This window comes from Rattus norvegicus, chromosome 16, assembly GCF_021556685.1.
Source record: "Rattus norvegicus strain SHRSP/BbbUtx chromosome 16, alternate assembly SHRSP_T2T, whole genome shotgun sequence".
Taxonomy (NCBI): Eukaryota; Metazoa; Chordata; class Mammalia; order Rodentia; family Muridae; genus Rattus; species Rattus norvegicus.
The window spans coordinates 6,426,601-6,452,516 of record NC_141549.1 but is presented as its reverse complement, the minus strand read 5'-3'; the positions used below and the strand labels follow the sequence as shown (position 1 = coordinate 6,452,516).

Below are 25,916 nucleotides of genomic sequence, written 5' to 3'. Positions count from 1 at the left end.
AGGCGGTTGTGTCCAAAGCATAAAGGGAGCTGAAGTCCCTGGGTGCTCTGAGCCTGTGGTCCTCTAACAATAACAGGAGTGGCAGAGGTCCAGCACTCAGGAGGCAGACTCACGTGGGTCTCTGAGTTCAAGGCCAGTCTGAGAGAGCTCTAGGACAGCCAGGGTTATAGCCATCTCAAAACAAAAAACTACTTCATTTTATTCCTTGTCTCTTCCGAAGCACATCTGTGTCAGCCCAGATCTTTCTTCTCCTTTCTTCTCCTGTTCTTTCTCAGCTGACACTCCAGGAGAGACAAAAAGCAAACTATTAAATACGGCAGTGCCAACTGATTGCCAGCACCAGAGGAGCTGAAATCAGGCCCTAGGCTGCCCCGAAGCCTGGGGTCAGGTCAAAGAAGTGCTCTGAGCCTCCATTAAAGGAAAACCCAGGCCAGGCTGGGGCTTGAGTGTGAAGCACCCGCAACGTGCACTAGGCCAACAACTCACACAGCCTTAAACTAGTTAAACGTAGCAGAGTTGGGGCTGGAGAGATGGCTCAGAGGTTAAGAACACTGACTGCTCTTCCAGAGGTCCTGAGTTCAATTCCCAGCAACCACATGGTGGCTCACAACCATCTATAATCAGGTCTGGTGCCCTCTTCTGGCCTGTAGTTGCATACATGCAGGCAGAAAGCTGTATGATGTATACATAATAAATAAATAAATTTTAAAAAATGTAGCAGAGTTTATCTGAGAAAAGAAAACCTACTTCTTGGATCAGGCAGCACTGAGAAGGACAGCCCCCAAAAAGACCAGGCTACAGGGGACAGAAAGGACTGTTGGACTCATTAACTAGTTGGCCGGTTAATGAGAAAGCCTGCCGCACGTCACTGAAGCCCCAGGCTACAACCGAGATCTATGCGTCTGGTTTGTGGGCACAGCAAGAGATTTTAGTCCAAACCAATTAGCTTCAACACCAGAGATCACACCTACCCAGGAAGAGGAAGCAGCATGGACCTTACCCAAAGGGAAAAGAGGCAGAGTAGAAAAGGAAAATGTACGGGGATGTGAGAAGGAAAGAAGATTCCAGGAAAGGAGCAGAGGCTCTCCCTAAAGCTGCAGCCTGACTGCGGTATCCTCTCCCCAACAGGGCTACCTGATCTGCCCTCAGTGGGGAAAAAAAAATGCACCGAATCCTACAGAGACTTGATGCTCCAGGAGGTCCCTACCCTCTGAGAGGAGAAGGGGAAGGGGTCTGGGGAAGGGACTCTGTGAGGGAGGACTAGGTAGTGTTTGAGAAGTAAATAAATAGATCTGGGCGTGGTGGGCACAGCTTTAATCCCGCACTCGGGAAGGCAGATGCAGGTGGATATGCATGAGTTCTAGGCCAGCCTGGTCTACTGAGTTCCAGAACAGCCAGGGCTACAGAGAAACCCTGTCTCGGAAAAACAAAAACGAAAACAAAACAAAATAACAAAACAAACAAACAAAAAACCAGCAACAAAGCCCTTAAGTCTTTTAATAAATGGGGACTGGTGACTGAGAAGTTTGTACACAAGTTCTTGGGTGTGTTTTGTTTTTTTTTTAACACTTTTTAATGAAAGCTCAGTATTACTTCATACTCCTCAAATTCTTTACTGCTTTGAATCCATGAATCCTGGGCTTGCCTGAGTGGAGGTCCCCAAAAGACTAAAGGAACCCCTCAGGCTGTGCTCTGTGGCTTTACCCAGTCATTACTGCCATCTGAGCGGAGTTGGGGACGTCACAGACACCCACCACAGGCATGGAAAGGATTGAAGTGTCATAGACGATGGAACCTGGGCTGTGGCTGCTGCGTTAGAGGTGGGCTCAGGGAGGCCATGAGGCTGCTAAGGGGAGACCAGTCTGAGAGGCCAGCATGGTGTTTCCGTCTCTCCTGGAGTTGGACCGAAAGACTGAGGCAGCTGGCTGCCTAACAACCCCCTCCTAGCCACCAGAACCCCAAAGCTTCTGAATGAGAAGCCGGCTTGACAGATGCAGGGAAAATTATTTATCGGTGTTTGAATTTGCTTCAGAATCTCCCCTAGACCCCGGGCAGATGGCTAATGGTGTCTGAACCTCCAGACCATGATGCCAGGGAGCTGTGTCCTGGGCCAGGAAGCCCCGAGCAGGGCCCAGGTCGTCCATGTGGGGGTCACTGGCCAGCGTCTTCCCTTCCGCCTGCGGGCTGCTGATAGGGAGGAGGAAATCCTGGTGGGTTCCTGTGGGGGTGAGCTGACGGATAGCTTTTAAAGCGGCTGCTCACCCACCCTGTCCTTCCCCTTTCCTCATGCCTGCCTCTCGGAGCTCACGAACTTCCCACTGTTACAATCACTGTCTCCACACTACTTTTGTCTCGGACAGTGGACCTGCCTGCTATGGCCGAGCCCCGAATCCTCCTTTTGCTCTGCATCCTGGTCCTCTGCCTGGCAGGCTCCGGTTTCATCAGAGGGCAGAGGGTGAGTGGGAGCCAGGGTCAGGGAACAGGGAGGGACTGTGATGGTTGGTGTTAGATGGGCTGGGGGGATTAAACAAACGTCAGCTCTGCCAGGCTGAAGTCTGTGGCTGTTCTACTGAAGTTTGAAGGCTTCGGCAACTCCCTCTCCTCTATGTCTGGCTAGCTGGTCATGTACTAAGGGCAGTCATCCTGGGTTCCCCAGCTTGTGAGTGAACAGGGACAGAGCCAGTCTCATCCTCCTAGGCTCTCTTCCCAGACTGAGAACACAGTCTGTGCGGCCCTCACCTGGGTTTTTTAAATGTGATCATTACCTGTCCTCTGGGAACTATAAACCAAGGGGCTCGTTCAGAACCCGGCTACATATCTGCCTGTAACCAGCACCACGCTTGTCTGGAAGGAGTGAGAGTCACCTGCCTTCCATGCCACTGGGCAGACAGCAACCAACACCAATGTCCTTAAGTCTCAGAGATGCCCCCTCACCAGCTTGTTTGTTTCTCTTGTTAGCAATCCAAGGCCTGAGGAGAACAGAAACGAGCTGTTCCCTCTGGAGCCATGGTCAGGGCCACAACCTGTGGTTTGTACTCAGGCCTGCGACTCCCCACACAGCGCGCTGAGTAGACAGTAGAGGGGTTGTAGCACGGCTCTGGCGGCTCTGGGGTCCAAGAGTCCCAGAATGACTGTCCCGGGTCCCCCAGCCTACATCTGCTGCGTCCGTTTTGGGAAGAGCTTCCCGCACGTGTGGAGACTGAGTTCGGATCTGTGGCTGGGAGCTTCCCTCATGAGACCAAGTTCTTCTACTTCTTAGGCAGCTCCCAATGCTCCCGTGGCAAAGGGAGGGGATCCACCACCAGGTTGCCGTGGAGCACTTCGTCTTTATACTCCCTGTGGGAAAAGGATTTCAGGGCCAGGCCACGGCTGGGTGGAGCAGGTGGGACACTAGAACGATTATGATGGAAAACCACAAGCTCTCAGGGTTGTGCCAAGCTGGAAAGCACCTGCCACATGTGTTCTGGGCAATGGGGACAGACGTCAGTGAGAAATCTCGTCTTGGAGGTTTGCTTTTTGTCAGAGACCTGGTGTGGTTCTGAACGGTCCTAAGTCTGTAATTCTGAGACAGAGGCCCTGCCGGCCTGGACCATGGTAGAGGTTCTGAGTCCTCGTGGGTAGGGATCTAGCAATGCTGGCCTTACTTGCCCCTCACAGTCCCTCATCCTGTCTGACGGGAGACACAAGCTGCAACTGCTAGGAACGAAGCCTCAAAGGGCCAAGGACACTGAGTCAGACAGCCAAGAGAGGTGGCATTAGGACTCGGCACAGCAGGCTCCGGCAGCTGATGCAGGGAGGTCTCCCGGTATGAGGGTCTCAACGTGTGTCCATCCATCTGCCCAGGGACTACTTTGTGTTGAGCACAAGCCTGAGACCCACAGCCAAGGTACAAAAGCAGGGGCATCGGCCAGCACCCAGTTTTGTCCCCTCCTGCTCTGATACAGAGGAGGGGGAGGCAGCCCAAAGGCCCTTCTACTCTTAGTGGGTTTAGATGATTCTAGGCGGTCAACCCAGAGGTTCCCCAGGAACTTGGTTTCAGCTTGGGGGAGTTTTCTTCACCTTGCTACTGGGCCTAAAGGTGTCTGTCTCCTCGGCTCTCCCACCGTGCACGCATAGAAAGCAGGCACGGCAAACCCAGCCCTGAACCAAGCACTCTGGCAGGTCCGAAGGTGCTCCCAGTAAGCAGACCTCTGACTCAGCTGGAGCCCATCCAACCTCATCCCTCCAGCTGCACCACCACCAGCAGGGCGGTGGGCTCCATCTGCCGCCACTGCTAGGCAGATGCGTGCCTGTCTTGGGTGTGGTCCCTGGAGAGTGCTGATTCGGCAGTTGGCTTATCCATCATCACCACTGCACACAGACTTGCAAAGCTCCCCCTCTCTCCCTCCCCCCTCCGCCTCCCTCCGAGTGACAGCTCTCGAGCATTACCCAAACCTGGCCAACCATTCTAGAGGCCCAACCCGAGCGGCCACTGTACTTTCCGCTCTGCCTGCCTGAGCAAACAGCTTTGAAGGGAGCCCACTGTCAGCCAAGCGTATGCTCGAGCCTGAAACTCGGTTGTTTAATTTCCTAGACATGACCTGGCTCTGCAGAGAGGAGCTTTGGCATGACGAATCCAAACATAACATCATGACCTGAGGTTTTGCTGAGTAACTTCCCTCTTTGTTAACCGCAGAGGCATGAGTGGAAAAGGCAAAATCACGGAAGCAGAGAGGCCGGGGGCTTTGTACTCTGCAAGAAAGTGGTTTTTTTTCTATCTCTGGTTTTGGGGAGCCACTCACCTGTTTTAGGAAAGGGGTGTTCTGGAGACACCCAGTTTGTAGTACTGTGTGGTCAGCATTTTTTTTTTTTTTCGGAGCTGGGGACCGAACCCAGGGCCTTGTGCTTGCTAGGCAAGCGCTCTACCGCTGAGCTAAATCCCCAACCCCATGGTCAGCATTTTCAAGATGAGAACATGTTTTTCTCCAAGCCATTCCCCTATCAATATGTACCTCCTCTCAGCCCTTTCTCTCACAACTATAAGCTCTGTCTGAGCTCTGGGGTATAGCGCTGTGGTGGTCCCAGTGGAGGTTCTGCTGAACGTTATCTCAGGCTACTGAATTGGACGACAGGATGGCGGCAGGCAGGCGCCCTTCAAACCTTCTGTTAGGATTTAAATCTTGGCCCGTGCCTGGACAGAAAATACTAAGACACCATGGTTCCACATGGAGAGGTTTAATGAGAGAAGAGTAGAAGAAGAGAGGAAAGGCGGCCGGCCATGGGCACGTGGAGAGGGGAATGGGGGCAAGAACGGAGAAGAGCGAGAGAGGGTAAGAGAGAATAAGAGGAGGAGGAGGAGGGGGCAAGCAGCCCCTTTTATATTGTCAGGCACAGCTGGCTGTTGCCAGGCAACTGTTGGGCGGAGCATACCTGGCTGCTGCCAGGTCGCTGTGGGGGTGGAGCTTAAACAGAATACCAACACCTTCTACTCTCCAGCACGCTGTTCTGTTTCCCCGCTGCCCACAAGCGACGGTTTCATTCCCCACTCCCACTCAGTCCTCCACACAGTGGTCAGGCATCTCTCTAAATCACTAACTGAGGCAAGTGTGGTAGCCCACACGTGAAGATAGGAGGCTCAGAAATTCAAAGCTAGCCTGGGGCTATGTGGGACATACCATATAAACCGGTATCAAAGCTTTAAAAAAATAAAAATTAATTTAACAGGCAGTGGTGGCACAAGCCTTTAATCCCAGCACTCAGAAGGCAGAGGCAGACAGAGTTCAAGGCCAGCCTGGTCTACAGAGAAACCCTGTCTTGAAAGTAAACAACCACTTTTTTTTTTTTTTTTTGGTTTTTTTTTTTTTTTCGGAGCTGGGGACCGAACCCAGGGCCTTGCGCTTCCTAGGTAAGGGCTCTACCACTGAGCTAAATCCCCAGCCCCGTAAACAACCACTTTAAAACAACCACAAACAGCTCACTGACTGAGTCCCGAGGGTGCAGCAACTGGGTCTCACCCAAGCTTAGCTCTTTGTCGTCAGCCTGACCTCCAGCCGCTCTCCCACACTCTTTCAGGCTACCCTGCGGTTCACACAGGGGCATTTGCTTTTTCCATCTCCAGCCTTGGCTCTGCTGCTACCCACTCAGCCAGAGCACTGACCCTCTTACAACCTTCAGGTCCAAATCCCAGGAGTAGTTTCAGTTGTCAAGTTGACAGAACCTAGAATCACCTGAGAAGGGAGTCTCAGTGAAGGATTGCCTAGATCAGGTTGGCCTTCTGGGTATGTTTATGGAAGATGGTGTTGATTCTGTTAATGGTGCCCACTGTGGGTGGCACCATTCCCTACATAGGGGGTTCTGGGCTGTCTAAATGTAGAGAGCAAGCTGAACACTAAGAAATATGCTTTTGTTTACTACTCTTTTTTAATACAAGAATTATTTATTTTACATATATGAGTACAGTGTTGCTGTCTTCAGACACACCAGAAGAGGGCATCAGATCCCATTACAGATGGTTGTGAGCCACCATGTGGTTGCTGGGAATTAAACTCAGGACCTCTGGAAGAGTAGTCAGTGCTCTTAACTGCTGAGCCACCTCTCCAGCCCTGCTTTTACTTTTCTCTGCTTGACTGTGGATGTGGTACCACTAACTGTTTTAAGTCCCTGTCACTTCCTATAATGATGGACTATGACCTGGAATTGTGGGCTAAAATAAACCCTCCTTCTCTACATTGCATTATATCAGGGTATTTTATCACAACAACAGAAATGAAATTAAAACGTCCTGGGTCCTGTTCTCCCCGCTGCCCCCATTGTCTGTCATCACCTGGGTGCTGGTTCCCTATCTGGAGGTGGAGCCTTGGGCCAGGACTACCATGGGGCTGCCCAGTACTAACAGCAGGCTAGAGCCTCCACTTAGCGCTGGTGCTTGGCAGAAAGCTTGCACTTTGTCCTAGTGTGACAGATTGAGGATGAAGTTACTGTATTCCTGCACACAGTGTGAGGCTTGTTGCATGTTTGTTTGGACCAAGAAGGCCAGCAGCTCTATGCAATGAATCCAGGGTCCAGACCCTGCTTTACACCCTGTCCCTATGACAGTTTGGGAAAAGGCTACCCTGGGACTTCCATCTGCTCACTTTAAATAGAGATGAGTCTCCTGGCCTGAGGGCATTCCATCCCAGACATGGGGACCATGGGGATAGGAGATGACAACGAGGTTTCCCAGCATCTTCCCTAGCCTTGCTTGTTCCACTGAACCAGAGGGAAACTGTGGCCTTGGTGCAGTCCGCATGGACTCAGGCTAGACCACGTTCCAGGCTCCTCACCGTGTGTTTTGCCTATGGCCCAGGTGCGGTCTAAACGCTGTGACATCCACACCAAGTTCATCACTCACACCCCCTGCACCGCATGTGCCGCAATTAGGAGGCGGTTATGTCCCTCGGGCTGGTCTCGGAATTTCCCAGAGAAGATACTTCTGGACTGTCGGTATGGGCCCACCCAACCGCTTCTTCCCACCTTCAGGAGGGGGGGGGTGTCAGAGGAGCCTCACTGACCCCGGGGGAGGGGAGCAAACAAAATGTCCTTAATGCACATACCTGTGGTGCCCCCCTACAGAGCAGGAGGCACAGGAAGGGAGGAGGGGTGTTTCCCGGCCACCTACTGTGCGCTGGGCCCGGAGCTCAGCCCTGGGCTAGGTGGATGGGATAAGACTCCTGGATTCAGTGTGAGGAGGGTGACGTCCACCACCCCACCGCCTGCTTACCCTCTCTCCTAGCTATGAGTTGCAGCTCAGGGGCTCTGTGGTATCCTTAAGTGGCTGTAGCCAGGAGTGCTGGAAGGACGTGGTACAGAAGGCCTGCTGCCCCGGCTACTGGGGATCCCAGTGCTATGGTACGAAAGAGGCCGCCTCCCCTGCTCCAGTCATCCTATGCCCCAGCCCCCAGCTCCTCATCCGAGGGCTACCCATAATGCCCTCGACCCTGTGCAACCACCGACTACTCACTCAGTGAGCGCCTTGAGGGCGTGGCTCCTTAGCCCTGGCTGTCCTGGGGGAGGGGCTGGAGGTGAGGTAAAGGCAGCATTCTGGGGGGGAAAAAAAAAACTCAGTTCTTGGGTCCACAGAGTGCCCCGGTGGTCCGGCGACACCATGTAGTGGCCACGGGACCTGCCTGGATGGCATAGGTGGAAATGGAACCTGTGTGTGTCAGGTAAGGGTTGGGTAGGGGTGAGGTGGGGGTGTCGGGGGAACCCCACTGACTTAATGCGTTAACAGGAGAACTTTAGCGGCTCAGCCTGCCAAGACTGCCGAGATCCCAACAGATTTGGGCCTGACTGCCAATCAGGTGAACTTGTGGGGCGGGTGTCAGGGCAAAGCCAGTCCTATCTGTCTCTCCTAACTCTTCTGTCTTGCCTTTCCCTCCTGGGATGTTGGCCTTGGGTCCCTCCCCTGAGGTTCTTGCATATGGTAGCCTCAGAAGCCTCTTCCAGGAAACCCTTTTCGATGCCCCTCTTTCTACTCCCTGGCTCCTTCAGGGATTTCCCCTTCTACTGTGATCCTTTATCACAGCTCTGGACTCTCAAGGTTACTCCCGCATTGTCAACGTGCAGAGGGCAGGAAGGTGATGTCCCTGACTGTACCTTGGTGAGGTTGCGGTTCCATGCACCCTGTTTATCCCTCTCAGTGTGCAACTGTGTGCATGGCGTGTGCAGCCGTGGGCCACAAGGGAATGGAAGCTGCCAGTGTTTTGCTGGATACACCGGTCCTCACTGTGACCAAGGTGAGCAATGCTAACTGGGGCAGCCTGAGGAGGGGAGGACAACTAGGTGACAGTGTCTGAGTCTCAGGAAGATCTGGGTCAGACTTGCACTCTCTGGAGGCTCAGAGAAGTCAGGCGGCTGCCTGGAGTCACACAGCAGAGCAGAGTGTGCAGCTCCCCTGGGGCTGGGCCTTCACTGTAATCTCTCTGCTCAGAGCTCCCAGTCTGCCAGAGCCTGAGATGCCCCCAGAATTCCCAGTGCTCTGCAGAGGCACCCGCCTGCAAATGCCTGCCTGGATACATTCAGCAAGACAATGCGTGTCTTCGTGAGCGTATGATCTGGGAACAGGGGCTCCAACTTGAAGGGCAGAGTGGGTGGCAGGGACTGGGAGGGTAACCTTTTATACTAGTACTTGCGGTCTGGCCACTTACGCAGGAAGAAAACTCTTCCTACGAGACAACGGGCCTATGGCTGCTCTGGTGGAGACCATGAAGGGGAGAGGGCTCCTGGGGCTTCACTCATTCAGGCTCTCTCTGCCCTGGCAGCTCTTGACCCCTGTCAGCCATCTCCTTGCTCCTCACTGGCCCGATGTTCAGTGACTCCCAGCGGGCAGCCTCAGTGTCACTGCCCAGAGAATTACCACGGTGATGGGAAAGTGTGTCTGCCCCAGGACCCATGCCTCACCAACTTTGGTGGCTGCCCCAGCAACTCTACCTTCTGCCTATACCGTGCTCCAGGCAAGGTGAGTTAGGTCCCCTGCTTCACAAGCCACTTCACCAACTCTGGCCGTGGGATCCTAGGCCAGCCCCAGGTTGACCGAACGCCTCAGATTCCCCATTTATAAGCTGTGAGGAGAATGCCTACCCTGATCTTGGAGGAGGGGAGGCAGGGCTGTGTGAGGAAGTTATATGCCAGCAGCTTTCCTGTATGCTCACTGGTACCGTCTCCTCCTGTCCCCGCCGTTTGCCCAGGCCACCTGCATGTGCTGGCCAGGTATGACAAGCATTAACAACGATGCTTCTGAGGGATGCCATGTCTCATGCAAACCACATTCCTGTGACAAATCAGCCACCTGTCAGGTGACCCCTGATAGAAAGACCAGGTTGGCACAGGGGACAAGGGGGATGGGCACAGGCAGGGGGTGGAATGGGTAGTGTACTCCTCTGTGTGTCTCCACTCAGGGCCTGACAGGGAGGACTGGGTAGGGGGGCTGGATCAAGGGGATGGTCCATCCTTTCCCTCACCGGTCTCTCTGGGTCTCCAGCTGTGTGTGCAAAAGTGATGAGGTGGGTGACGGCTACGCCTGCTACGGACATCTGCTCCACGAGGTTCAGAGGGCCAATCAGATTGGCCTGGTGTTGCTGCGGTTAAGAGTGGCCATTGCCATGCTGGGTGTGTGTCCCCTAGGCTTACCTATGACCATGCCCCTGCCCCGTACCCACAGAGCTGGGAGGGAGACCCAGTCTCAGCAGACACTCTAGTTTCTTTGCCCAAGAACTAGGTGAGGCCAGGATGGAGGTGGGGATTTGTCCCAGCACTAGTGTCCCCTTCCCATGCTAGACATCTATACCCATCACCCCAGGAGCTCCCATGTGAATTTTGACACTAGCCATCTCCGTCTCCAGAGCAGGGCTGCCAGGAGATCCTTACCACATCGGGCCCATTCACCGTTCTGGTGCCATCCATGTTCTCGGTCTCCGCCATCTCCTCCAGTAACATGAATGTGAGCTCTTTTCCCTGGAAGCAGGTTGTGAACTCCCTGTTCCCTCTGAGGTGGCAGCCTGCAAAGCCTCTCGTCCTCTCCGTGACTCAGGCAGGGGCAGCGCAAAGAGGGTTGGCCTGTTAGGGCTTTACCCGGCACCCCATCCCTGTGTGTCTGCAGGCAACACTTGCCCAGCAGCTCTGCAGACAACATATCATCCCAGGAGAGCACATCTTGGAGAATATAGGGCCCTCAAATACACGCAGGTGGTGGACACTGGCTGGCCAGGAGATCACCGTCACGTTCAAAAACCTGGTATGCGGGTTGGGGATTTAGCTCAGTGGTAGAGTGCTTGCCTAGTAAGCGCAAGGCCCTGGGTTCGGTCCCCAGCTCCGAAAAAAAGAAGAAGAAGAAAAAAAAACAACAACCATGGTACAGAAGGGGCCTCAGACTGGGGGCCAGAGGAATGGTGGTCAGAGGACACAGCTGGGTTACATGTGAAGCCAGGGAAGGGAGCTGCAGAGCAGAGCATGTGGGATATAGTCTTGTGTCTATCTCATCAGAGATATTCCTACAAGTACGAGGACCAGCCCCAGCAGTTCAGTATCCAGAAGGCCAACTACATAGCTGCTAACGGGGTCTTCCATACGGTCACTGCCCTACGATGGCAGCTTCCACCCCCACTTCCAGGGGACCCCAAGGTGAGCCAATGGCCTCTTCTCCACTTTGTGCTGTAGGGAATGTCTCACTGTGTTAAGGTCGGGTATGAGGCTGCTCTGGCTTGTGGAGGCTACACTCCTCCTCCTCCTCCTCCTCCTCCTCCTGGGGCGAAAGCTACCACATCCTGCCCTGTGGCTCTTATACCTACAGAAAACCGTTGGCCAGATACTCGCTTCGACGGAGGCTTTCACACGGTTCGAAACTATCCTGGAGGTGAGCTTGGGAATAGGAGTTCTAGGTAACTGGACATCCAGACCAGAACAGGTCACTGCCCCAGAATCTGCCCACCCACCTTCCTAGAACCCACCCTCCCATGCCCATCACCATTCCTGAGGCTTCACGGGGCGTGAACCAATGCTTTACCCGCATCTCAGTTAGGAGCTCCCCGCTGGCTAACGGTGGCAGGAACCAGGTAGGGCTCTGAGGCAGGAATCTGTCTAATTCTACATTCTGCTCCTGCAGAACTGTGGGCTGCCAGCCATGCTGGATGGGCCTGGACCCTTCACAGTCTTTGCCCCAAGCAACGAAGCTGTGGACAGCCTTCGGGATGGCCGACTGATCTACCTTTTCACAGCAGTAAGTTCTATCGTGAGATGGGGCTGCAGGCTGAGGCTGCCAAGGCTTCCCCCATCAACCTTCAGGAACCGACTCCTCCCCTCAGGGCCTTTCCAAACTTCAGGAGCTGGTACGGTACCACATCTACAATCATGGCCAGGTGAGAGGATGGGTCCCATCCCCTTCATAGTATCCCCTGTTGCAAGGACTACTACAGGTTTTGATCTTCCCCGGGGACCTGATTTCCTTATCCCTTTCTCTTCACTTCTGAGAGCCACTGTGTAGCACCTGAACAAGGCGTGGCCAACGCCCAGCCTAAAACTACTGTCCTCTGCCTCAGCTGACAGTTGAGAAGCTCATCTCTAAGGGACGTTTCCTCACCATGGCCAACCAGGTCCTGACTGTGAATATCTCTGAAGAGGTGAGATCTGTGAGATCTGTGGGCAGCTGGGCACACGGGTCAGTGTCGGAGCCACTGGCCTCGTTCATGCTTATTGGCATGCTCTGAGTACCATGGTGGGCACGACACTTGACAAGGCCCCAGCTGGGCTAGGAGAGTGGATGTAGGTTCCACGGTATGAAGTAAAGACACAGTAGACAAAAACAGAAGAGCAAGGACCTTCTGAAGCCTGCTGGGTTGGAGATAGCCCGTGAGGTCTGTGTTGCAGGGAGATAGCCCGTGAGGTCTGTGTTGCAGGGAGATAGCCCATAAGGTCTGTGTTGCAGGGAGATAGCCCATGAGGTCTGTGTTTCAGGGAGATAGCCCGTGAGGTCTGTGTTTCAGGGAGATAGCCCATAAGGTCTGTGTTGCAGGGAGATAGCCCATGAGGTCTGTGTTTCAGGGAGATAGCCCGTGAGGTCTGTGTTGCAGGGAGATAGCCCGTGAGGTCTGTGTTGCAGGGAGATAGCCCGTGAGGTCTGTGTTGCAGGGAGATAGCCCATAAGGTCTGTGTTGCAGGGAGATAGCCCATGAGGTCTGTGTTTCAGGGAGATAGCCCGTGAGGTCTGTGTTGCAGGGAGATAGCCCGTGAGGTCTGTGTTGCAGGGAGATAGCCTGTGAGGTCTGTGTTGCAGGGAGATAGCCCGTGAGGTCTGTGTTGCAGGGAGATAGCCCGTGAGGTCTGTGTTGCAGGGAGATAGTCTGTGAGGTCTGTGTTGCAGGGACGCATCCTGCTGGGACCCGAGGGCGTCCCCGTGCGGAGGGTCGATGTGCCGGCTGCCAACGGTGTGATACACATGCTGGAAGGCATCCTGCTGCCCCCCACCATCTTGCCCATCCTTCCCAAGCACTGCGATGAAGAGCAGCACCAGACTGTGCTGGTGAGCCCCGCATGGAACCCAGGCTCCACCCTGCACCCAGATCCCATCCCTAGACCGTGGGCCGGGGATAGCGCTGCCGTGCTGCGGTCACAGAACATCGGGGATTGAGGAACACGGAGAAGAGGCTTAGTTTGGCTCACAGTTCTGAAAGCACAGCACAGCGACGGCTCTGCTCTCACTGAGGGAGGGCTGTGTGGTGCAAGGGCAGTCGGGCATAGGCGAGAGGACCACAGTGAGGGAAGAGAGTCCTAGGTCATTCCATCAGAGCCTGCTGTGGTGACTAGAGCACCCCTGCATTCAGAGAGCCCCTGCCTCTCACAGGCTCCTTGCGACACCTTCCCTGCCTGGCCTCTCTACACTTGGCTCCTTCTCCTCCCTCAGGTCTTTGCCCCATGTCTCCATCCCAGGGCTGTCGAATCTCTCTGACCCTCCTCCTTCCCCTCTGCCCTGCTCTGTTCTTCGTAGGGTTCTTGTGTGGACTGCCAAGCCTTGAACACCAGTATATGCCCCCCAAACAGTGTGAAAATGGTGAGTGAGGCTCACGGATGGATCCCTTGCTGCCGGACTCTCGAGCAAACCCAGGTTGCGGTGGGGGAGTAGGAGCAGGGGGTGCTGGACCATACCTGGTAGCCTAGCATGCACCAGCCCTGCTCCGAGTGGGAGAACGGGACCAGGGCTGCCTGGCAAAGGCTGGCCCAGCATCCACTCTGCTGACTGGGCTTCTGTGGCACACCGTAGGACATCTTCCCCAAGGAGTGTGTGTATACGCACGACCCAGCTGGGCTCAACGTCCTGAAGAAAGGCTGTGCTGAGTACTGCAACCAGACCATCACAGTGAGGGGCCTGGGCAGACTGTACCCCCTGGGGACCCTGGGCATTTCCTCTTTGTCTGGGGTTCCCAAATTGTGTTGAGGAGGCTTTCCTTCCCAGACATTCCTTTTTGCTTTTGTTTGGTTGAGGAGAGATTTTTGCTTTTGTAGTGCTAAGACTCGAACCTGACGCCTTGCATCTGCTGGGCGAGCACTTTGTGGCTGAACCATAATCCTTAGCACTGTCCCATGTGCTATCGGTTGAAGAGGCGCCTCTGGGGGTGGGGGTGGGTCCATCCCCATTTCTGTGCTTTAGAGATGAGCAGTTCGCAGACGCTTTCTGAGAGGGGGTCGGCATGGGCTGGATGTCAGGCGTGCTCCGTGTCTTGCAGAAACGCGGCTGCTGCAAAGGGTTCTTTGGGCCCGACTGCACACAGTGTCCTGGGGGCTTTTCCAACCCCTGCTACGGCAAAGGCAACGTGAGTTCCCACCCTTGCTAGGTGTGATAAAGGTTGGTACCTTCCTCAGCGGACAGCGTCAGAACCTGCCTCTCTCAGCTTTCATACTTCTAAGTAACTGATGTTGGACCGAACTGGTTCATTAGAAATTGTTACCTTCCTGTCAGGAGAGATGGCTCAGTGGTTAGGAGCCCATGCTGCTCTTGCAGAGGGACCTGAGTTTGGTCCCATGTTGGGTAGTTCCCGACTACCTGTAACCTCAGTACCAGAGCATCCAACGCCACGATGGGCCACTATACTCAACCAAGTGCACACACCTATGTAGACATACACACAAACACACTGAAAAACCTCTGTCTGAGACAGGGTCTTACCACACAGCCCTGGCTGCCCTGGTACTCACTATGTAGAACAGGCTGGCCTGGAACCCACCTCTGCCTTCTGAGAACCAGGTTGAAAGGCATGTGTCACCGTGCTTGGCTCTCAAACTTTTTTTAGAAAAAGAAGTAATTATTTTGATAGGGTTTCCGTCTATTTACCAAAAGATGACTTGCCAGTGTTCTTTAATATTCTGTTTTTGCACCTTGGGACATCAGGGCTCTTTAGTACTGCCACACGGAGAACACGGCAGTCAGTGGGGCCGTGAGCCTTTCAGGGGCTACTTGGCAACCTCACTAATTTTGGAGGTGTAGTCTCCAGGGTGTAGTCTCCTCAGAGGGAATAAGAGAGCTCAGAGCCCACCAGGGAGGGAAGTTCATGGGGACGGGGTTATGGTGACCATGTCCCTGACGGATCCTGTGCCTGCCACCCTTCAGTGCAGCGATGGGGTTCAGGGGAATGGAGCCTGCCTCTGCTTTCCAGACTACAAGGGGATCGCCTGCCATATTTGTTCCAACCCAAACAAGCATGGTGAACAGTGCCAGGAGGGTGAGTGACCTTGGCCTAGGCTGCCTCCGGGGGGGGGGATGGGAGTGGGGGGGGAGAAGTTCTGTTTAGAAAAGGTGCCTAGGGGCTCCGCAGAAGGGACAGGGCCCTAAGAGGGGTGATAGAGGCCACAGGGACTGGTGCCAGTTGGCGAACAGCAATGGACGTTGTCCTCTTCACCAGAAGAGAACTGGGCTTTAATCTAAAGCAAGCAGGATTTCAGCAAGACACACTGGAGACTTGCTGATAGTGGCAGAGTCATTAGAATGACTTGACTAAAAATTCAAAAAGGCACAGCTGGGTGTGGGGTGTGGTGGTGCCTGCCTTTGATCCCAGCACTCAGGAGGCAGAGGCAGGCAGATACCTAAGTGTAAGGCCAGCCTGGTCTACAAAGTGAGTTCCAGGACAGTCAGGGGCTACACAGGGAAACTCTGCCTCAAAAGAAACAAACAAACAAAAAACCGAAAACAACCAAAAAGAGAAACAAAGAAACAAACCAAAAAAATACAACTAAACGAACCAAAACATCCATAATGGCCTCCCTTATGGTTTAATTGCCTGTTCAAGTACGAAATGATCTGTGATTTAAGAATCCTAATACAGGCTCCAAGAACATATAGTCTATTATAGCCGATCCACCCCCAGTCCCAACACGTACTTTACAAAACAATCCTGGCTCGGAACAAGCCCTGCTTCCTGTCCGGTTTCTCTGTTCCCGTCTCTTCCCTTACAGACTGTGGTTGTGTCCATGGCCTGTGTGACAACCGTCCTGGCAGTGGAGGGGTGTGCCAGCAGGGTACATGTGCCCCTGGCTTCCAAGGCCGCTTCTGCAATGAGTCCATGGGAAACTGTGGATCCCTAGGGCTGGCCCAGCCCTGCCACCCAGACGCTCACTGTGTTATTCAGGAGGGCGTCGCCAGGTGAGGAGGACTCTGGCTCCTTTTGTGGTCTGTCCATACTTTTACATGTCCGTTTGCTCATTCTCCAGCCTCCTCCCCACGCACAAATGGGCCGCTTCTCCCCTTTGCCAGGTGTGTCTGCCACGATGGTTTTGAAGGTAATGGTTTCTCCTGCAAACGCAGCAGTCCTTGCTCTCACCCAGACCGCGGTGGCTGCTCCGAGAATGTTAGTTCCTCTCTCTCGTTCTCTCTCCTTACCCTTTTACTGACCCTGGGACAAGATGGGGCTCCTTGGTCTCCAGCCATGACCGTGCCAACCCCGAGTCACTTATTTATAACCCACACAGGCTGAATGTGTCCCTGGAGACTTGGGTACCCACCAATGCATTTGCCACAAAGGCTGGAGTGGGGATGGCCGCATCTGTGTGGCCATTGATGAATGCGGGCTGGATACTCGAGGTGGCTGCCATGCGGATGCTCTTTGCAGCTATGTGGGGCCTGGACAGGTGAGGCACAGAAGGGCAGCTGGGGACTTTCCCCAACCTGGTCTAAGTTTAGGAACATCCACTGTAAACTCTGGACCCATAGATACAGATGAAGTCATGTACCCTGGCCCCGGTCACTCATGTGCCCACTGGACCCCTATGTGTAACAAAGCACCTGTCATAGGGCGACCTCCCTCTTAGACTCAGGGAGTCTAACACTACTAAGCAAAGCAGAAAGAGACCCTTCCTCTGGGGGTCCCAAGTCTATAGGTTCACAGAAATCTATCCCTGGAATTTCGTAATCTAGTCTTGCATACTTGTTATGAGATCACAGTACCCAAGAGCCTCGGGATCAATAATTTTGAGGCTCATGAACTAGAGTTCTAACCCAGACCAGGCACAGCGGGGCACACCTTTAGTCCCCGTACTCCCGAGGCAGAGGCAGGCGATCTCTGTGAGTTTGAGGGCAGCTTGTTACCAACCAGAGGTACATAATAGAGAGACCCTGCCTCAAAACAAAACAAAAGGAAAACCTGAGCTGGTTGTTAGAGAGATGGCTCAGTGGTTAAGCCCTTGTAGCTCTTACAAAGGAGTTGGGTTCGATTCCCAGAACCTATAGGGCGGTAGCCACTGTCCACAACTCCAGTTCCAGAGGATCTGATGCCTTCCTCTGGCCTCTGTTGGAACTGCATTTGGGTAGCACACAGACATAATGTGGGCAAAACACCCATCTGTAAAAAGTAAGCAAAATAAATTAGAGCTGGAGAGATGGGTCAATAGTAAAGGACCATGGTGATCTTACTAAGAACCCGGGTTCGATTCCCGGAACCCACATGGCAGCTCACAGCTGTCAGTAGCTCTCGTCCCTGAGGATCCAGTGCCTTTTTTGGCCTCCAGAGGCACCAGGCACACACATCTCATTACAGACGGTTGTGAGCCACCATGTGGTTGCTGGGATTTGAACTCAGGACCTCTGGGAGAGCAGTCAGTGCTCTTAACCACTGAGCCATCTCTCCAGCCCCAGGAAAATATTTTTAAAAGGCTATCTAATGTACTAGCAGGAGGCCAGGTATGGCTGGTTCTGAGTTTGCCTCCTCACGGGGCCCCATCTTCTCACATCTTCTTAGTTCTATAGTGGCCTCTGGCCCAGCAGTCTGTGGAGTATTGACAGTAAAAACTCAGCCTGGCATAAGGACTAGAGCTCTGAACTTAGGACACCCCAGGAGCTGGGGAGCACACAGGAGAAAGAAGAAGGAGGATCTCACACTGAATACCAGGCGGGGTTATGTAGCGAGACTCTGAAAGGAAGACTGGAAAGAGAGCTCAGAACTGAGGCTTTGATGCACTGGGCTAGATCCCTCCCACGCCCCAAATTCAGATGTGGAGGTGAGGGGTCTCACCTGTGCTCATTGGTAGTGTAGAGAAGCCTGAAGGAAAGGCCACTGGGGGAAGAGACCAGAACAGTTGACTGGGTCACAGGGGAGGAAGTGGGACCCCAGTTCCCTTCCTGGGGCTGACCTTGGCCAACACCTGCCCACTTGCCACAAGCCACACTGACGTCAAGCGGATGGCTTTGGTGGGGTTCCCAGTACAGGGTGTTGGTCAATCTCCACAGAAGCTTCCTAGCCAAGGGCATCTCTTGACCAGCCTTATGCTGGGAGCTGGTCTCCTCTGTGGTGAGCAGATCTCCTGGGGAGCAGAGGAAGAGGTGGGGTCTGTGGTGAGATAAGGCTCTCTGTTCCCTGGCCTCCCCAGAGCCGATGCACATGTAAGCTGGGCTTCGCTGGAGACGGTTACGAGTGCAGCCCCATCGACCCCTGTCGCGTAGGCAATGGGGGCTGCCATGGCCTGGTAAGTGGGCAAGTTCCCGAGGAGGGCCTGCTGCAACTGGACATGTCTGTCTGTCCTGAGCATGTCTGTCTGTCCTGAGCGCTGAGACCTTCCTAAGGTGACCGCTCCTTTGCTCTATCATAGGATAAAGCCTTTGTGCCTTGTTATTAAAGTCCTCCGAGAGCCAGCCCAGGCTGCCCAGCTCCCCCACTGCCCCACCCTGTGGTCCTCTGGCTCCTACAAGCTTCTTGCTGCCCCTTGACCTCCCTTTGCCCTTCCACAACAGCTCTGCCTTTCACAGGCCTTGCCCCACCTACTTTCTCATGGCTGCCTTTGTTGCTCTTTAGCACTGGCTCCCTGAGTCCTTTGTTACTACTGGTTCGATGGTTTCCAGTGCTCTGTGGTATTGGGAGCAGGCCTACCAAATGGGCTCTGTGAACACAGACAGGGTAGCTGGAGGGGGGCATAGAAGGGTGTAGTGACTGCACAGGCAGAGGGCAGGGGATGGGCAATTTGGAGGGGGAGAAAGATGAGAACTCTGTACCCAGCCTGTCCTTTGGATGATGAAGGGAGGGCCGTAACTCTGTCTGTCATCTCTCTGTCTATTCCTTACCTCTACCAGGCTACCTGCAAGGCAGTGGGAGGAGGCCAGCGGGTTTGCACGTGCCCCCCTCATTTTGGTGGTGATGGCTTCAGTTGCTATGGAGACATCATCCAGGTAAGGTGTTCTCTTCCCTATGGCGAGCTGTCCTCCCGTGGGCCTGTTGGGAAGGGGCTTGCATTTGTGCTTAGGTCTATAAACTTCAGGTTTTTCTTCTGCCTCCCTCCACCCCCAGGAACTGGAGGCAAATGCCCACTTCTCTGCCTTCTCCCAGTGGTTTAAGGTAGGGGTCAGGGCAGAATGCTAGGGTTGGGCTCATGTCTGCAAGGCCTTCCTGGATACAGAAATACCCATCTTCGTCTCCCTGCTCCCACTCACTGTGCAGAACTCGAGCATCACTCTCCCGGCTGACGGTAAACTCACAGCCCTGGTGCCCTCGGAATCTGCCATCCGCAGACTGCGCCCCGAGGACCAGGCCTTCTGGTTGCAGCCAAAGACGCTGCCAGAACTGGTCAGGTGGGGAGAGCTGGGAAGGAAGGGCCACGGAGGGGATTCTGGGTGGGACTTGGACCCTTCTCAGACAATGTTAAGAGAATTTCCATGGCTCACGAAAGTGGGAGAGCCCAGGCTGAAGGAACTTTGTAATCTGGTCCAATCCCCACCACCCCCAACTCTTCTCCTTAGGGCCCACTTTCTCCAGGGTGCGTTCTCAGAGGAGGAGCTGGCCCGGTTAAGTGGGCAACAGGTGGCCACACTGAGTGCCACGACACACTGGCAGATTCACAACACCAGTGGGGTAAGAGGTGAACTCTGGACATGTGTGGGAGCTGCGCCCCACCCCCAAACCAGAGCTCCCAGGAAATAAGCCTGGAGCCCCTTGTCCAGGGCGCCCCACCCCCAAACCAGAGCTCCCAGGAAATAAGCCTGGAGCCCCTTGTCCAGGGCTGATTCTGAGGTTGTGCATAGAACACATCCGTGGTCTCATTAGAAGCTGTGTGTGCCGGCACGTATATAACTCTGCCCTTCTCCCGTGGGTGCTCGCGAGGTCTATGCCTCCGCCTGGTGGAGTCTGAGGCTGTGAGAGAGCCAGCCTCTCACCCTGTATCAGTGCCCGGCAAGCCTGAGTTCTGTCTGCTGCCTTCTAGAGAGTCCAGGTGCAGAATGCCACTGTGGATGTACCCGACCTCCTCGCCACCAATGGTGTCCTACATATTATTAGCCAGGTATGGCAGGAGAAGGGAGTCGTGGAGACCTTCCTCTGGCTAGTAATGGTGGACTGAGAGCCCCTCCTGCTCTATACCAGGTCTTGTTGCCTCCGAGAGGTGACATGCAGACTGGGCCGGGGTTGCTGCAGCAACTAGATAGTGTGCCTGCCTTCCGCCTCTTCGGGGAACAGCTAAAGGTACAAAGGAGGCTCCTTCAAGGGGAATAATTTCCCAGGAGGCTGCGGGGGAGGGGGGGATGCTGGTTGGCTCCCTGCACCAGCCGCCTTGCTTACCTTGTTCCCTCTCTCTATCCCTAGCACCACAAACTGGTAGCCCAAATAGAGGCTGCCAAAGCCTACACCATCTTCGTGCCCACAAATCACTCTCTGGAGACCCAGGGCAACAAGAGTATCCTGGTGAGGCCTTGGGGACGGGGAAGATGAGCCTCCTATGCCATGGCCACGGAACATGGTGGGGGTGGCACGATACCCAGGTCGCTCAAGAGTCTTAGAAACCCTGAACTGACTCATTCCTGCCAGGGCATAGACATAGTGCGACATCACGTGATCCTCGGGGAGGCACTGTCCGTGGAGGTCCTGCGGAAAGGGGGACACCGCAACTCCCTCCTGGGCCCTGCCCACTGGCTGGTTTTCTACAATCATAGTGGCCAGGTTTGAAGGGCTGGGATTAGAACACCCTTTCCAGGGGCTCTGCTTTTAGGAGTCCCCTTTGAAGCTTCTTCCCCCAATCTTTGGAGCTCCCCCCTACCCCCGGAGTATGTTCTTGTGTTCTTGTCTCGTTGCCTCTGAAAGTGAGGGTGGTGGAAGTGGGTAGGTAGGTTCAACCCGCTCTCCTCCTTTCAGCCTGAGGTGAACCACGTGCCGCTGGAGGGCCCTTTGCTGGAAGCCCCAGGCAGTGCCCTCTTTGGACTGTCGGGGATCTTGGCAGTGGGCTCTAGCCGTTGCCTGCACAGCCACGCGGAGGCTCTTCGGGTGAGAAGCTGGGGCCATCGGGCATTACAGATGAACAGCTGCGACTGGTGATACACACCTTTAATCTCAGCCCTAGAGGCTGTGGCTCCCTTGAGGGAGCTTGAGGCCAGTCAGGGCCCCACAGTGACTCCCCGTTTCCACAAGAGCAGCAGTCACTGGTTGGTTAGTCCGCTGCTTAGTCTAGGTAGCAGGATGGATCGCTTAGTCTCGTTCTGGACCAGCTCATACCTCACCTTTCTTCCCCAGGAGAAATGTGTAAACTGCACCCGGAAATTCCGCTGTACTCAAGGCTTCCAGCTGCAGGTGAGGCCAGGCTCAGTACAACTCTGGACTTACATCCTCTAATACCCCCAGTCTCCCCAACACCTTCAGGTCTAGCCCAGCCAGCAACTAGCCTATTCTGGACAGTTGCAACCACCAGTTAAGGCTGGATGGCAGCCAAGGTTTGCTCAGAGGAACCTCACCCAAACCTGTAGCCTCAGGCCTGGTTCCTTATCAGACCCATGGGCCTTGGTCTCTACCTCTCCCTTTCTTTGTCTTCCTCACTCTGATACTTGTAGCACAGTTGTTTCCCACGCACCACGTCCTGACTCTGCCCAGGTTACCAGATGACCCTTCCTCTGTGTCTCCAATTCTAGGACACACCAAGGAAGAGCTGTGTCTACAGATCTGGGTTATCTTTCTCCCGGGGCTGTTCCTACACATGTGCCAAGAAGATCCAGGTTCGCTCTGAGATGCCCCCCATCAAAGCTTCACTGCGGGAGGAGAGGGCAGAGGAGCCAACCCCCCCCACCCCGAGGAAGAGTTTAGACTGACTTCAAGGGCAGAGACGCTGAGCCTCCAGCAAGACAGCAAAACAAGGACCTTAGGGATGTCCCGAGTCAGAGGGCTACCATTGGTCCTGTGTCTAACCCCTGGGGAATGGGGATGGGAGAGAGATACAGGGTCACATCCCAGAGCTGCCAACATCAGTCAAAGCCAGTGGCAGTAACCAGGTTTCCTGCCCCGCCCCCCATGCAGTCCGTGCAGTCACAGCCCTCTCTGTCTGAGCCTACCCCCACCCGGAAGGGTTGTAGAAGGCACCCTCCACAGCTGGTGGTTCTGTCTACCCTCCATTCCAAGTTGCTCCGCCCTGTGTCTGTGTGTCCCTCAGATGTTGTCACCTCTCCCTGGATAGCGACATCAGTCCTGGCCTGGGCCTCTCTCCTCCCCTTCCCATTGCCCTGCCCCTACAGGTGCCCGACTGCTGCCCAGGCTTCTTTGGCACCCTCTGTGAGCCATGCCCAGGGGGTCTAGGTGGGGTGTGCTCAGGCCATGGGCAGTGCCAAGACAGGTTCCTGGGCAATGGGGAATGTCGCTGCCAAGAGGGATTCCATGGAACGGCCTGTGAGATGTGTGAGCTGGGCCGCTATGGGCCCACCTGTTCTGGAGGTGAGGTCGGCACAGAGTCGGAGGGTGGCCTTTGGGAAGGACAGCAGACTGGGTGCCATACCATAAGGAGCAGGCGAGTAGCTCTTGTCATTTCGTTATCCCACTTCCAGTATGCGACTGTGACCACGGGCTGTGCCAGGAGGGGCTGCGCGGCAATGGAAGCTGTATCTGTAATGTGGGCTGGCAGGGTCTCCGCTGTGACCAGAGTAAGTGGGTCCCAGGGGACTAGAGGCAGGTGATGACACGGAACAACCTTGCCTGAGCGACCGGGACTTCTGTCCTCCTTTCAGAAATCACTGATCGTCAATGTCCCAAGAAGTGCGATCCCAATGCCAAGTGAGTGAACCCAACCTGCGGCTGGGCGACTGTGGGTGGATGGGACAGACACAGACTAAATGGCTGCCACCCCTCCCAGCTGCATACAGGACTCTGCTGGAATCCCCGTGTGTGTCTGTGCTGCAGGATACTCAGGCAATGGCAGTTACTGCTCAGGTTAGTCCTGTGGACATCCTGGGCTCCGCTCTGAAATGCATGGGATGGCTGTGCACCTTCTCTCTAACCTTTCCTTTATCCCTCTGCCTGTTCTCACAACATCTGTCCCTAGAGGTGGATCCCTGTACCTCTGGCCATGGGGGCTGCTCGCCCTATGCCAACTGTACCAAGGTGGCTCCGGGACAACGGACGTGCACCTGCCTGGATGGCTACACGGGTGACGGGGAGTTGTGCCAGGGTGAGGTGTCCCAAGACAGACATGTGTGTGCGTGTGTGTATGTGTGTGTGCATGTGTGTGTGTGTGCATGTGTGTGCATGTGTCTTGAGACAGACACGTGTATGTGTGTGTGTGTATTGTGGAGCACGTGTGTATGTGTGTGTGTGTGTTTCCTGAGACAGACATGTGTACGTGTGCATGTGTGTGTGTGTGCACGTGTGCGTATGCATGTGTGTTCCAAGACAGACATGTATGTGTCTGTGTGTGCATGTGCGTGTGAATGTTTGCACATGTGTGCACATGTGTGCACGTGTGTGTGCGCGTTCATGTGTGTGAACACGTGTGTGTGCGTGTGTCTTGAGACAGACACGTGTGTGTGTGTGTGTGTGTGTGTGTGTGTGTGTGTGTGTGTGTGGTATTGTAGTGATCTGAGTCAGGTCAAGAAGGATGGAAAGTACAAAGGGGGTGTGGAGACTTGGGGCCCAAATGGAAGGAGGTGGGCACCTGGAGTTGCAGAGGGACAGATGAATGGCGGGTCATCAAGGGCTATTCCTCATCACAGCATCTCTTCCCCTAGAAATAAACAGCTGTCTCGTCCACAATGGGGGCTGTCATGTGAACGCTGAGTGTATCCCCACAGGCCCCCAGCAGGTCAGTCAACAGGCCTGACACTCGGGCCTCCATTCCGACTAAGTCTGGGGTGGCCCTTTCATTCAGGGCTCTCTGCAGCCACAGTGATCGGGATTTGTGACAGGTGTCCTGCAACTGCCGTGAGGGCTACAGTGGCGATGGCGTTCAGTCTTGCAAGCTCCTGGATCCTTGCTCCCAGGTCAGGCAGGTCCTCACACCCTAGTACGTGTGTCAGGAAAGGGGACTGGGGGTAGGGACAGCCCTCTTCATTCCCAGGATGGTTCCAGAGACTCCCTCAGCTCTAGCTCAAGTCTGGCTCGGCGGTAGAAATAAAGCCTTGAGGGTTGAGCAGGGACGTGAGGCATCTTCCCTAAGGCTGGTGACTGCCACAGCCTTCCTCTTCCTTCCTCTCCCACTCAGAACAATGGAGGCTGCAGCCCTTATGCTGTGTGCAAAAGCACAGGAGACGGACAGAGGACATGTTCCTGTGATTCAACTCATACTGTGGGGGACGGCATCACCTGTCATGGGCGAGTTGGACTGGTAATGACTCCCACATCTGACCCAGGCTTGGTTGTGGTGATGCCTCATGCACCTGAACAGCAATCCTACCTAAGACCCCATATTCAGTCCTGATCCTTGACCATGACCCCATGACCCTGAATCTGACCTTTGATTCTTCCTGGGCTAAAACGTACCTACGTCACATGAAAACAATCCTGACCCTGGCTCAGAACCCTCCCCGGCTTTCCTTTCCTTGTCTCTGCCTTGGCCAGACCTTGGGCTGTTGGTGCTAGGACAGGCACCAGCCCCTGAATGGGGGGTCGCCCAAAATCTGAGCTGATCCTCGATCCCCCAGGAGCTCCTACGGAACAAGTATGCCTCGTTCTTCAGCCTCCACCTCCTGGTGAGTATCCAGCCTCTGTCCTAGTCAGGGTCTCTGTTCCTGCACAAACGTCATGACCAAGAAGCAAGTTGGGGAGGAAAGGGTTTATTCAGCTTACACTTCCACATTGCTGTTCATCACCAAAGGAGGTTAGAACTGGAACTCAAGCAGGTCAGGAAGCAGGAGCTGATGCAGAGGCCATGGAGGGATGTTACTTACTGGCTTGCTTCCCCTGGCTTGCTCAGCTTGCTTTCTTATAGAACCCAAGACTAGCAGCCTAGGGATGGCACCACCCACAGTGGGCTGGGTCCTTCCCCATTGATCACTAGTTGAGAAAATGCCTTACAGCTGGGTCTCATGGAGGCATTTTCTCAAGGGAGGCTCCTTTCTCTGTGATAACTCCAGCTTGTGTCAAGTTGGCACACAAAGCCAGCCAGTACAGCCTCTGAGACCTGCTGGGCAAGTGCCAACCATCTCTGGACCTTCATGATCTTGTCTGATTGAAAGGATTGGCTGGCCTGGTCTCTTAGAAGTTCCAATTTGATCCCAGATCATCCCTTTAGTGCTCAAGTTGTGTCTTGCCTCCCCAGGAATACAAGGAGCTCAAAGGCGATGGGCCATTCACCATCTTCGTGCCACATTCTGATTTAATAAGCAACATGTCCCAGGTATCACAGCCCTGGAAGCAGACTGGAGAGGGATGAGTGGTCACCCACCGCAGGTGCAGAGGGGACATCATTGGCTCCACTGTCTTCATGACTCTGTGCTAGGGTGAGCTGGCGAGGATGCGGGCTCACCGTCAGCTCGTGTTTCGCTACCACGTGCTTGGCTGCCGGAAGCTGGGGAGCCAAGAGCTGCTGGACCAGGGATATGTCACCGCACTGTCTGGACACACTCTGCGCATTAGTGAGAGGGAGGTGAGCTCCTACACACAGAGGTTAGTCCTGCTGGCTATAGGGTCCTCCTGCAGGGTTAGGATTCAGCCCCCAGATTCAGTCTCCGTGCCCTGCCTCCCTTCCTTTAATAT

The 25,916-nt window shown here is 54.5% G+C and overlaps 1 protein-coding gene across 8 annotated transcripts in view; it reads left to right on the top strand.

Annotated features, from left to right (window-relative positions):
* The first annotated feature begins 2,272 nt into the window (after positions 1 to 2,272).
* The window catches only part of Stab1 (stabilin 1), a 30,747-nt gene continuing 7,103 nt past the window's right edge, over positions 2,273 to 25,916 (top strand). For 3 of the 8 annotated variants that reach the window (XR_015639273.1, XM_087587296.1, XM_087587295.1), the window contains exons 1-47: positions 2,273 to 2,455; positions 7,325 to 7,461; positions 7,751 to 7,866; positions 8,098 to 8,183; positions 8,249 to 8,318; positions 8,658 to 8,753; positions 8,948 to 9,064; positions 9,279 to 9,475; positions 9,705 to 9,835; positions 9,998 to 10,125; positions 10,359 to 10,456; positions 10,616 to 10,750; positions 10,999 to 11,136; positions 11,306 to 11,368; positions 11,618 to 11,731; positions 11,817 to 11,870; positions 12,051 to 12,131; positions 12,872 to 13,030; positions 13,496 to 13,558; positions 13,769 to 13,864; positions 14,232 to 14,318; positions 15,113 to 15,224; positions 15,955 to 16,141; positions 16,253 to 16,346; positions 16,468 to 16,626; positions 18,361 to 18,456; positions 19,058 to 19,153; positions 19,272 to 19,319; positions 19,422 to 19,832; positions 20,182 to 20,259; positions 20,340 to 20,438; positions 20,559 to 20,657; positions 20,781 to 20,912; positions 21,105 to 21,233; positions 21,480 to 21,536; positions 21,872 to 21,955; positions 22,469 to 22,664; positions 22,775 to 22,870; positions 22,955 to 23,000; positions 23,080 to 23,156; positions 23,269 to 23,394; positions 23,951 to 24,024; positions 24,128 to 24,202; positions 24,424 to 24,546; positions 24,863 to 24,910; positions 25,480 to 25,557; positions 25,660 to 25,806. Coding sequence is in view for 5 of the 8 variants with exons in the window: in XM_087587296.1 (XP_087443422.1) it covers positions 2,375 to 2,455; positions 7,325 to 7,461; positions 7,751 to 7,866; positions 8,098 to 8,183; positions 8,249 to 8,318; positions 8,658 to 8,753; positions 8,948 to 9,064; positions 9,279 to 9,475; positions 9,705 to 9,835; positions 9,998 to 10,125; positions 10,359 to 10,456; positions 10,616 to 10,750; positions 10,999 to 11,136; positions 11,306 to 11,368; positions 11,618 to 11,731; positions 11,817 to 11,870; positions 12,051 to 12,131; positions 12,872 to 13,030; positions 13,496 to 13,558; positions 13,769 to 13,864; positions 14,232 to 14,318; positions 15,113 to 15,224; positions 15,955 to 16,141; positions 16,253 to 16,346; positions 16,468 to 16,626; positions 18,361 to 18,456; positions 19,058 to 19,153; positions 19,272 to 19,319; positions 19,422 to 19,832; positions 20,182 to 20,259; positions 20,340 to 20,438; positions 20,559 to 20,657; positions 20,781 to 20,912; positions 21,105 to 21,233; positions 21,480 to 21,536; positions 21,872 to 21,955; positions 22,469 to 22,664; positions 22,775 to 22,870; positions 22,955 to 23,000; positions 23,080 to 23,156; positions 23,269 to 23,394; positions 23,951 to 24,024; positions 24,128 to 24,202; positions 24,424 to 24,546; positions 24,863 to 24,910; positions 25,480 to 25,557; positions 25,660 to 25,806 (5,214 nt within the window). In the remaining 3 variants the exon portion in view is untranslated. 8 annotated transcript variants of the gene reach the window in all.